General features: G+C 36.3%; 1 protein-coding gene across 1 annotated transcript in view; it reads left to right on the top strand.

Annotated features, from left to right (window-relative positions):
• The window catches only part of Yme1l1 (YME1 like 1 ATPase), a 34574-nt gene that overhangs the window by 20321 nt on the left and 1593 nt on the right, over positions 1–12660 (top strand). Inside the window, exons 9-18 of the mRNA XM_048461253.3 lie at positions 1188–1278; positions 4188–4340; positions 5136–5268; positions 6283–6345; positions 8399–8511; positions 9523–9678; positions 10060–10211; positions 11099–11225; positions 11317–11390; positions 11842–11928. Of these exons, the coding sequence (XP_048317210.1) occupies positions 1188–1278; positions 4188–4340; positions 5136–5268; positions 6283–6345; positions 8399–8511; positions 9523–9678; positions 10060–10211; positions 11099–11225; positions 11317–11390; positions 11842–11928 (1149 nt within the window). The remainder of the gene's footprint in view (positions 1–1187; positions 1279–4187; positions 4341–5135; positions 5269–6282; positions 6346–8398; positions 8512–9522; positions 9679–10059; positions 10212–11098; positions 11226–11316; positions 11391–11841; positions 11929–12660) is intronic.

The following is a 12660-nucleotide window of genomic DNA, read 5'->3' as shown; positions in this document are numbered from 1 at the left end:
TTACAGCGTCATTATCTGTCTCACCCTGTAGCTTTTCTGTTGCTCAACTGGAGGTACACTTGCCACAGAGATTGGGGACAGGGGATTATTTAGTTGAGAAGTGAACAGTGTTTCCTGTCTCTTGCTTTATTCTTAGAATTTTAAATTGCCGTTTTACCCATTATTTTAAGTTAGATATGTTTTAGTCTTTCAATGTGCAGTAAGATATTCCTTTTAAATAACTCAGCAAATCTTTTGAAGTTCAACATACTTGCTTAAAAGTACACAATTAATAAATTTCAAGAATGAGCACATAGTGTTCTTCAGTTCTTAGCCCAGCAAAGAATGTTAGAACTCCAGAGCCCCCCAGAAGCCTCTTCTGGTTATTGTCCCTATCACTGAAAAGAGGGTTGTCCAGTCAGGGCCTTTACTCTAGTTCTGCTTCCGTTTTTTTGCTTGTTTTGGGAACAGTAGGATGTACCAAATATCCTGTTTTGCATCTTTCTTCTTTTGCCCAACATGATGATTTTGGTTGGGGTCTGGCCATGCTGTGTAGAGCAGTTGTTCATGTGCCCTGATGGCACAGTTTGCGTTATGTGGCTATCAAAATTTGCTCTTTAACTAACTTAGACATTTTTGGTTGTTTATAGTTTGGAACTCTAATATTGTGAAGTATGTACCTTGTGCATTTTGGTGAACATGTGTCCATATTCCTGGGGCTGGTCATGAGTAGAACTTTATTTTAATATCATTACAAAATTTTAGTAAAAATCTAAGCAATTTAGTCACAATAACTTTCAAAGTCCATTGGAGAACTCAAACAGACAAACAAACAAACCTTTTCTTGTTCCAGTAATGATGTTTTCTGGAAATAGTTTTTTGAAATTTTCTAGAAATATAATCATGACCTAAACAGTTTAGGTTTTCTGATTGCTCTTTCACCTTATGCTGTGTTTTTCCTCATAGTTTCAGCTTATTTGACTTGTTTCACCTTCTGAGTAAAAGTAGGAACTTCGAATGATTTTTGTTGGCAAAATAAGGATGCCATGTAATTGGAAATAAAGATTAGAAAGCCTTTAGCGTATTAAAAAATGTTTTACCAAAAAAGACCAAATTCACTCATATCTACATTAAAAATATGATTACCAAAGAGGAAACCTTGATAATCTAACTTTTATTTGATTATTTGGTAAATTGCACCATTTAAGGTGGAGGAAGCCAAACAAGAATTACAGGAAGTGGTTGAATTCTTGAAAAATCCACAAAAATTTACTGTGCTTGGAGGCAAACTTCCCAAAGGTAAGATATTCTCCCTTTTGTCATAATTGGTGTAAATCATAGAGTAATAGATTACAAATTTTATTTGCCCATATTAGAATTGAGTAGGTTCAGTTCCTAATTTTTGTTTTTAAAAATACGTGCTTTATTCCACACTTAAAGTTCTGTACCTACTTTCTAGTAAGATGTAATACTTCTTTAAATGCTTAGCTGTACATTTACCAAAAAGAGTTTTTTTTAGTTAAATTTTTAAAAAACTTTATGTGTGTGAATGTTTTGCCTGTTTCTGCCTACTGTGTGTTTGCCAGGTGCCAGTGGAGGCAAGACAAGAGCATTAGATCACCCAGGACTAGAATTGCACAGATTGTGAGTTGCCCTGTGGGTGCTAGGAATTGAACCCACGCCTTCTATAAGAGAATCCAGTGCTCTTAAACACTGAGCCATCTCTCCAACCTCACATAAAGTTGTTTTTGTTTTTTTCCATAGTTTAAAACTAGTGCTTTTACATGGATATAAAATGGTTAACTTCACTGCTTCATACACAGAGTTCAGCATTTGTTCAGCATTTGCTCTAGTAGCGATCTTCCAAATGTCACCACCCCTATCTGGGTCCGGTACCAACTCAGGGTCACACTGAGCACTGATGTTTTTGTTCTTTTTTTGTTTTGTTCTTGTACTGGAGAGCAAACTCACTTCCCCTTGTACATAGTAGGTAAGCACCATACCACTGAACTACACTTCAACTCCTTAGAATTTCCTTTTTTAATGTGAGAATTCTTGAGGATTTCTGAGAAGTGGGAACTCTGGAAATTGTCCTTACGATCTTTACAGTTATGAAGACTACATGCTAATTATTTGTAACATTTATACTTTTATGTAAACTATTTTTTTCTATTAAAAATAGCAGTTTGATGACCACTCTAACACGGCTTTGTCCTTTAGTCTAATTATTTACTTGGATAGGTTTCTAATGGGCAATTGGGTCTATATAGTTTATCCAGTATGCACAAGCATAAGATTTGATCCCCACTATGGTATAAACTGAGCCTGTAGTCCCAACACTTGGGAGGTAGAAGCAGGAGGATCAGAAATTTGAGGTTAGCCTGAAAAACAGGAGAAAAAAAAAAGAAAAAAGAAAAAAAGAAACAAATTTCTAGGAATGGAATTACTTTGTTAAAGATGAATTTGTTTTATGTATGTTGTCTTCAAAGGAAGGTTTCAGGCTTGTAGTTTTAGAAGTTTTAATCCATAGTCCTAATGCATCCCTGAGGTTTGAGATGAGGCTAGGCATACAGTGCATGGTAGCACAAGCTGTCTCCTCACAACAGCCAGAAATGAAGGAGTAGAAGGCAGAGTGGAGAGCATGGTATAGCATCCAGAACACAGTCTGTCCTTTAAGGCATGCCTCCAGTGACCCACCTCTTCCTACTAGGTTCTATCTCTGAGTTTTAACAGTTTTGCCATAGCACCAGTAGCTTAGGGAAACCTTTAGCATGCAGGTATTTGGTAGCTGTGTTAAATGATCCAAAGGCACTGCGGGTTTAAGGCTAGATTTTAGACCACTGAGCATCTCTTCTGAAAACTTCTGGAAAAGTTTCTTTAAACGTTTCCCACTTAGGGGTACAGTGATGTAATAGTATAGAGAGAATATTTAAAACTATAATTATGCTTAATTTCTTATTAATTTATGGAAAATTTTTGAGGTATACACTAAGATATGCCAAAATTAATAAGCAGCTTAAACCAGTTGGATGTCACTTAAAACATGGTGATACTAATGTAAACTTTATGCTATTTTTGAACTTGTTTTTAGTTTTTTAATATTGAAATGTAGCATCACTAGAGTTGTGTTGCTTTTTAATGTAATTACAAGAGTTAAACAGATCAGGAATTACTTCTTTTCCAGCTTACTATGGAAAAAGTTTATTGGTATGAAAACTTAAATGTTTGGAAAATCTTAGAATATTAGAAGTTAATATTTATGTATTGTTACCCTATACTCAACATTATTTGACATTTTGTTAAATAATTTTCTTCGTGTTTACCTATATGTGCATTTAATTTCTCCCTTGAATATAAGAAAGCTGCAGATGTCACCTATGTGTCACCTACAAATAAAGACACTGCTGTAATCTTATCTAATTCAGCCCAAATTAGCATTATTTCTTTAATATCATTGGTTTTTAAATTTTTTATTTTATATCAAATGGCTAGAAAATATTTTTTGGTCTTTAATGGAACTATATTACCAAGATTTTCCCATTATATTTGACTGCATATCTTTTTTTCCTTTTTTTTTTTTTTGTTTTTTGTTTTTTGTTTTTTGAGATGGTTTCTTTGTGTAACCCTGGTTGTCCTGGAACTTGCTTTGTTGACCAGGCTGGCCTTGACCTCACAGATATCCACCCACCTCTGCCTCCCGAGTACTGGAATTAAAGTGTGCCACCACTGCCCAGTATGGCTGCATATCTTTTAGTGTGAGTTTTATGTTGTTACAAATGAGTAGTCTGTATTCCTTTGTCTTCATATTTTTTTCTTGTTTTACTTGTTGATGTGTGAATTTTATATATATGTTTATGTCTGTTCATTTGTTTGTTTGAATCAGAGTCTCGTTCTTTACCTGGCTGGCCTGACGCTCCTTATGTAGTATGTAGACAGGCTGGCTTTGAATTCACAGAGATCCACCTGCCTCCCTAGAGCTGGGATTAAAGGTGTGTGCCTCTCCTGGCTGTAAATAATATTTAAATGGCACAGGAAAATTAGTTGTAGAGAAAATCTTGAAGTGAAACAGTAGAAACATAGTTTCTTTGCCAAGTTTAACAATATTGATCATTACTGTCATTTCTATTATAGAAATTAATAATTATTATGTTGAAGGTTCTTATCAAGGGATTTAAAAATAATGGATCATTCTTGTCTGCTTCTTTTAGGAATTCTTTTGGTTGGTCCACCAGGAACAGGGAAGACACTTCTAGCCCGAGCTGTGGCTGGAGAAGCTGATGTTCCTTTTTATTATGCTTCTGGATCAGAATTCGATGAGATGTTTGTGGGTGTAGGAGCCAGCAGGATCAGAAATCTTTTTAGTATGTTTTGATGTATATTTTAGACAATGTTACATTTTGTTACTTAGAGAAACAGTAATGTTTTATTTATTTACACTTTTCTTGATAATTTCTTCTATTGAATTTCTGAAATAAATGGACTTTAGTTTCAAGCAACTTAATGATAGAACCAAAAGGGATCTGTAATCTTTATTTAGACAGTTTTATTATTATTGTGTATATTTATGATGTGTGTGTGTGTGTGTGTGTGTGGGGTGTGTGTGGTGTGTGTGTGTGTGTGTGTGTGTGTGTGTGTGGTGTGTATGTGTGTGTGTGTGTGTGGTGTGTATGTGTGTGTGTGTGTGTGTATGTGTGTGTGTGTGTGTAATCCATGCAATCAGTTCTCTTCCACCTTTGAGTTCTGGGAATTTGAACTAAAGTCCATTTTCTACTGAGATATGTTGAAAGCTCAATATTCTTAAACAGGCTTAATAAGGCTTGGTAGGTATACAAGATGAAGTTAGGGACTGTTGAAAGTTAATTCTTGAATTTTTGGTTTTCCATTTTATTTATCGATTCTGTAGCATTATAATTAAGAGTTATTAACTTCAATTCCAATTATATTAATTTGTACAGTTGGAAAGAATGGATAGCCAGTTCTCATTTTCTATCATGTTCTTTAGTACAGCCCCCTCCTCCAACATTATTTTTAGTAAAATGTGACCTCTTTTTTCCTACTATGACTTTTTTTATACTGATTGTCTTATAGGTGTTAATATTTTTATGTTAAAAGGTGTTAATTTCTTTCATTATTTGAATCTTTTTTTGTTTTTTTAGGAGAAGCAAAAGCAAATGCTCCTTGTGTTATATTTATTGATGAATTAGATTCTGTTGGTGGGAAGAGAATTGAATCTCCAATGCATCCATATTCAAGGCAGACTATCAATCAACTTCTTGCCGAAATGGATGGGTAATTGAGTCTTTGTTAAATATATGAAATAATTTAAAAGTTAGCATTTATCCAATTTAAAGATAATTTAGAGTAACAGGTATCTTCTAGCATTTGATATTTACACACTTGATTTTATGTAAGTTCTTATGAAGGATTTGGTAAAATTGTATAGATATTAAATGTTACATGTTTAGTCAACAGTCATCTCATGTAAGAAGTCAAATTTTTCTTTCATGTTTTTTGTGTTACTAATTGATGTATCAGTTTCTCTCGAAATTGTAAATGTATACTTATTTTTAATTCATTGTATTTATAAGAGAAAAACAATGATTCAAGCTCAAACTGTCTAAAGAAAGAAAGATACGGAGGATAGATATAGCTCAGTCATGGATCATCCGCTTCTAGTATACATGAATAACTGGGTTAGATCCCTAGCACTGACTCCTACCCCCATAAAGTAAGGACTAATACACTAGTTTCTGTCTAGTTGATGACTGAGTATTGTGATCAAGTTAAAACTTACAAACATTGTATACTGTGTTCATAGTACAGAAAGGAAGAAATGTCGCTTTGAATGAACTTTTTGTTGTTGTTGATGTTTTTTCAAGACAGTGTTTCTCTGTAGCTTTGGAGCCTGCCCTGGAACTAGCTCTTGTAGACCAGACTGGCCTTGAACTCACAGAGATCCTCCTGCTTCTGCCTCCTGGGTGCTGGAATTAAAGGCATGAGCCACCACCGCCCAGCTTGAATGAACTTTCTTAATGTCAGCATGAGACATTTTGATTAAATAGAGGTCTAAGACCAAATAATTTGAATGGTAAAGTTAAAAACACTTTTTTTTGATACTTAATTAGGCAGCTGAGCCATTTATGTCAGGTTGTTTTCCTAAGTAACTGTAACAGGTGGGTTGTGATCTATCTAAATCTTTTATTAACAGTTATAGTTGGTGATGATCAGCTTTGTATGGGTGTTTTCACATGTAAGCTGTGCTTCTCTTGTCAGTGAAATGGTACTATTTTTTTTCCTCTCTAGTTTCAAACCCAATGAAGGAGTGATCATTATAGGTGCCACAAATTTCCCAGAGGCATTAGACAAGTAAGTATGAAGAGCTCTGTGAAGTGCTGTCATATGCTGCGCCATTGTACTGAGAGAAGTCTACCATAGCACACAGTCTTACACAGTTCCATTGCACTGAGAGAAGTCTACCATAGCATACTGTCTTACACAGTTCCCTTGCACTGAGAGAAGTCTACCATAGCATACTGTCTTACACAGTTGCATTTATAGGGAATGTTTAGAATAAGCAAACCCAGACACAGATTAGCTACAAGAGGCTTGGGGACTGTGACATAATTACTAATAGACATAGAATTCCTAAAATGGAAAATTGCTCTAAAATTAAATCAAAGTGATGCCTGCACAACCTAATATATTAAAACTCAAGTGAATTATTTATTTCTCAATAATATTGAAAACATATCATATTTAAACAGAAAGCATTTTGAAAGTGAGTTGATAGCATTAAAAGTTTCTGTGTTGGGAAAGGCAGTAGAGAGGGCTCAGGGTGAAGAAAGCAGCCTGTTCTGCAGTGGCTCTCAGTTTGATCTCCATCACCCATACCTCCAGCTTTCGGCCACTGTACTTCCGGCTCTAGGGGATCAAACACTTTCTTCTGACCTCAACAGGCACCTGCCCTAAGGTGCACCTGTCCCCCTCCCATATTTAAAAATTTTATACGAGTTCTTTTTTGTGTGATTAGTAGCTTGTCTTTTTCTAATACAACAGTCCAGCATTCTAGATAGCAATTGAGAAAGGAGCGTGTATTTTTAATGATTGTTTTAATATTATAATCTCATCATTTCTTCTTCCATCCTTCAAGTCCCCCCATGTAATCCCCCCCCCCCCCCCCGCCACAGAGATGCACATTCTCTGCCAAACCAGGCCTTTTTTCAAATTCATAACCTTTTTTCCTTTAATTTTTGGTGTTTGTGTGTGTGAGTATTCCTAAGTATGTGCATACAACCTATTCAGTGTGTATAGTGCTACTTGTATATATATGGTTTTTAGGTCTGACCATTTAGTATTGGGTAATCACTTGGTATGCCCTTCCCTAGGAAAGACTTTTGTTCCTGTTTTCAGCATTTTACTTACCTATAGTTCTTTGTCTAGGGTTGAGGCCTCATAAGCTTTCCCCATCCACTGTAGCAAAGCATGGCGTCAGCCTTGTTGAGGCAACCATGGTGGTGAGACCCCGTAAGTGTAGGAGATAACCATCTGTATAGGAGCTGACACAGTCTTACAAGTTCCCTGACCCTTTGACTCTTCCGGTCACCGCCCCTCTTCCTAAGTGGCCTTGAGCTTCAAGTGTGGGAGCTGTGTTCTGCATGTCTCAGTTGGTACTGGGCTCCACAACTCTGCATTTTGATCATGTGTAGTTTTCTGTAGTGACCTCTGTCAATTACAAAGAGAAGTCTCCTTGATGAGGAGTGAAGGCTGCACTCTGTGGTATAAGAACAAATCCTTAGAATGTGCTTAGGGACAGCGCTGGTTTAGTACAACAGTGCTTGTAGGTTCTCCTTCAAGGTTCTTTACTGGCCCTGGGCAACTGAATAGTTTCCAGTGCCAGGCATGACTAAATATAGAAACCACACATCCATCTCCAGATCTTCAGATGTGAGTACATAACCTGGAGTAACTGCCTAAACCAAGAAAGCAAAAACAAGACCATTGGAGAAGGGGTACAAGTGCAGTAGAGAGGAGAACGTGGTACAAGTGGTCTGAAGTGGGAAACGGGAAAAGGGAGGGAGGACAGAGATAGTGCTGCCTTAGCTGCACACAGGTATCCGAATGAATCTTGGTTCTGCCTTCTGCTCCTTATTACTTCACATCAGCTTACACTGCATAGTCTGGGTTGGCCTGGGACTCCTTAGCTTTTTGAGTCCTGTGATTGTGGGTGTTGAGTACCCTAGACCCTTCTGAGACTTCCTGAGACTGTCACCGTGCTTCTGAGGGACTATGTGGACATTTATATTCAGAAGTCTGTCTTTCTACCTTATCTGTGGTTGTCATTGTTTCCCTGTCACATGTTCAGTGTATGCTGGCATCTTCAGATTATCAATTTAAATGTATCTTTTCAATTTTCCCTCAGTGCCTTAATACGTCCTGGTCGTTTTGACATGCAAGTTACAGTTCCAAGACCAGATGTGAAAGGTCGGACTGAAATTTTGAAATGGTATCTCAATAAAATAAAGTTTGACAAATGTGAGTCCAATTCCTTGATTCTGACATTATTATTTCTGTAAAATGGGAATTTATCTAGCCATCCTGTTTATGGTCCTTTTTTTGGTTTATGCCTCAAACTCGTTAATTTTTTCATTCTCTTTATTTCCATTTTTGTGTGCATTCTTCAGTTTGTGTATATCCCTGAAAGTATTTTATTCTTGAATTCTAATTCCAAAGGAAATTTTGTTTGGGGTTTATAGACAGGTAGGTGTGTGTGTGTGTGTGTGTGTGTGTGTGTGTGTGTGTGTGTGTGTATAAAATACAAAAAAAGGACTCCATTTAGGAAAAAAGCAAAACATGGAGCAAGGCACATAGAAACATGGAGTCACTTGAAAACAAATATTTTCAAGACTGTCTTTAATCAGCCTGTTTGTTTTCTATAATAAAGGGAGACCAAGGTGTTTGAAAGTGATATTTAAGAGAACAGAATTTGATGGTGAGCGTGCTTTTTCAATTTGTGGTCAGGCTGGACATCAGCATAGGACATATTTAAGATATATTTATTTTTATCTTTGTAAACTGTCTGCATGTATTTATACCACATACACAGTACCAGTAGAGGCCAGAAGAGGAGCTACCCTGTGGGTGCTGGGAACTGATCCTGGGTTCTCTGCAAGAGCAGTTGGTGTTCTTAACTGCTGGGCCATCTCTCCAGGCCCAGCGTAGGTCATATTTAAAGTTTCTAATTTCATTTTTAGTAAGTCCACTTTTTGTTTTGTTTTCAGAAAGTTAATAAAACCTAGAATTTGTGTAGATGTTTTATTATTGCCAGAAATTATTATTAACAATAACCTTATTACCAATAAATGCTAATTAGTGTTATTTGCATACAATGGCATTAGTTTCAGTGAATTTAATTTTAGTTTTAAGATATATATTTTATTTTGTAACTCAGAGTAATCGTACTTTTTTCTACCTCAAAACGTGAGTTCAGTGGAAGAGCTTCTGTGTAGCAATGGAGATTCCTTATGTTGTTCTCTTTGTCTGTAGCTGTTGATCCAGAAATCATAGCTCGCGGTACTGTTGGATTTTCTGGAGCCGAGTTGGAGAATCTTGTGAACCAAGCTGCATTAAAGGCAGCTGTTGATGGAAAAGAAATGGTTACCATGAAGGAACTAGAGTTTTCTAAGGATAAAATTCTAATGGGTATGTCTTCCTTCTCATTCTCTTGTTCTTCAGGTCATCTTTTTCTTTCTTTTCACCCTGCCCTATTTTATTTTATTTTATCTTTTTGAAGACTGACTGTCACACTGTAATCCACACTGGTCAGCTGGCCCTCACTTACACTCGTGTACCTCAGACTGGCTGTGAACTCATGGTGATCATCTTACCTTAGCCTTCTGAGTGCTGCGATTACTGCTGTGAACCACAATGCCTCCAGGCTCTGTAATGAGTCCTCATGTTTCTGCCTTCCTGTTATAACAGTGAATCATGGGCTAGCCTGGAACCTATTCTCTTACCTATGGAGTTCTGGGATTATAGGCTACTATTTTAGCAGTTCCTAATATAGTATGATATTTATCTTAGGACCAGAAAGAAGAAGTGTGGAAATTGATAACAAAAACAAAACCATAACAGCCTATCATGAATCTGGCCATGCTATTATTGCGTATTACACAAAGGATGCAATGCCAATCAATAAAGCTACAATCATGCCTCGGGGGCCAACACTTGGACATGTAAGTTTCCTATAGACCTTCTTACCCCTACCCAGTGATGGTGGTTTAAACCCAAGAGACTCAGGCTTGGGAATCTGGCTCTCAGCACTGAACCATGTACCAGTTTAGTTTAGTTGTGCTTGCTTGCTTGCTTTGAGACAGTCTCACTTCTCACTTTGTAATCCACTCTGTAACTTAATTCTCCATGTACCCCGAACAGGCCTGAAACTTGTGATAATCCTTCTGCCTCACTTTTACAAGTCCTGGGATCACATGTTTGAGCCACTTTGCCTTCTGTACCTCATTTTCTTGTTTTAAAATTTCACTTTCAAATAAAACTTCCTAGAAGCTTGTTTAGGGAGACTGCAACTTCCCAGTGATATTTTAACCTTTTTGATTTCCTGAACAGTATTGAAATAAGATCCAATTGCTATAATTGATCAGAGTAGTTTTATAATATATTTCAGGTTACATATTTCCACAAAAATACAATTGAAGAGTGATTATAGACTATAATTTTAAATATCTAAATAAACTACTAGATATAGAGACACATCTTATGTCATAGCAACTGGTTCTGTAGTTGTTCTAAGATGCTTCTTAGTACATGCTTCGTTCTTGAATCTTTCTAATATATAACTGCTTGAATATTTATATGCAGCTGGAAAAAAAAGTCCTATTGCAGCATTATGTAGCTATTGTTTGTAAGATGCACCTGTACAGAGGATTTTCTTTTGTTTTTCATGTTGGTTTCACGTCATAAAGCTTTCATGTATAATTACCTGTTGACCATGTCTATCAAATAGTGTCTGGAAACACTGAATAGTTTTGGTTATGAATGTACCTATTTCAGAATTGTGTCTGAATGCCTTTCCTTTTTGTTATGTGGTTATTATTAAACTGTATAGGTTTCACTATTGCCTGAAAATGACAGATGGAATGAGACTAGGGCCCAGCTGCTTGCACAAATGGATGTTAGCATGGGAGGAAGAGTGGCAGAGGAACTTATATTTGGAACTGATCATATTACAACAGGTTGGTTTTTCATAGTGTATTACTTGAAATTCGTGTTTATTCTTTTAAAGATTTTCAGAAGGTATTTATTTGTTTGTTTATTTATGTCTAGGTGCTTCTAGTGATTTTGATAATGCAACGCAAATTGCAAAGAGGATGGTTACCAGATTTGGAATGAGTGAAAAGGTAGTTAATTTCCCAATTGATAGACTTATGAATTGATAACGTTCTTTTTCATTGTCTGGTTCCTAATTTGAGACTTAATTCTAAGTATTGCTCTGAGTAATAATAGAGATTTTTTTTCTACTTAAACCTCTTGAATTAGTAAATTGCTAAATTAAGTTATTTAACTCTTTCATCTTTTTGAAGTTATTTACATTTTTTTATTTCATTGTAATCCAGATTTGGGGGAGCTGTCAGAGTTTTCTGAGAAGACACTTAAAGGACTTTAATTTTCTATCGTACTCTCGTTTGCTATTTTGATTTGTCCTTATGATTTCCGTAGAATATTTCATTGCACTCAACATTTTTATGTTGCATTTCTTGCCCCCCCCCCAGTTTATATATAGGCTACTACTTACTGTGCTAAACTTCTTGGTAATAATTTGTTCAATTATTTTATGCTTTTTGATTTTAGCTTGGAGTTATGACCTATAGTGATGCAGGAACACTAAGTCCTGAAACACAATCTGCCATTGAACAAGAAATAAGAATTCTTCTGCGGGTAATATTTTTCTGAGCTTGATTTTTTTTTTTGTTTTGTTCTGTTTTGTTATTTTACAAAATGTGCCTACATACTTTAAAAATGGTAACATGGTGGGGGGCAGTTAACAGTTCTAGTACAGAGTGCTAGTGTACTTTATGAAATGCCTTAGGTTTAGTCCCCAGTTGATGATAACTAGTGATTCTAAATCTTGTCCTATAAAATCTAGAGATGAAGAAACCCTGAGTGGACACAAGAGATACCGTTGCAAATTTGGGGATGTGGTTCAGTTGGTAGTAATTACCTAGCGCGCACAGATCACTGAGCTCAGTTCCCAGCACTCAGTTCCCAGCACCGCAGAGGCAAGTCATGGTAGCGTATGCCACAGCCTCAGCGCTTAGAAAGCAGAGGCAGGGGGATTAGAACTTCATGGACACCCTTGGCTACATAGACATAAAATATTATGTATCAGATAGGAAAGGTAAGAGAGCAGCTAAAATCATTTTCCAGATTTCTGCCTCTGGTAACTGTATTGTTTGTGCCATTAACTGAAGAACTTGGAGACCAAACTGGGATGCAAGTTATTGGTGTGGGTAGATTACTTTTGTTTAATAAGAAGCTACTTACTTTGGATATCATAATGAAGACTATGATATAACTATGATATCTTATATCATAAGTTAGAAATAGGGATGTTGGTCTGGAGCTTACTAGTAAGGTTGCTTTGTATTCTTAGATACTGAAGTTAGCCAT

This window comes from Myodes glareolus, chromosome 14 (assembly GCF_982192425.1).
Source record: "Myodes glareolus chromosome 14, mMyoGla1.1, whole genome shotgun sequence".
Classification (NCBI taxonomy): domain Eukaryota; kingdom Metazoa; phylum Chordata; class Mammalia; order Rodentia; family Cricetidae; genus Myodes; species Myodes glareolus.
This window is presented reverse-complemented; position numbering and strand designations above follow the sequence as displayed.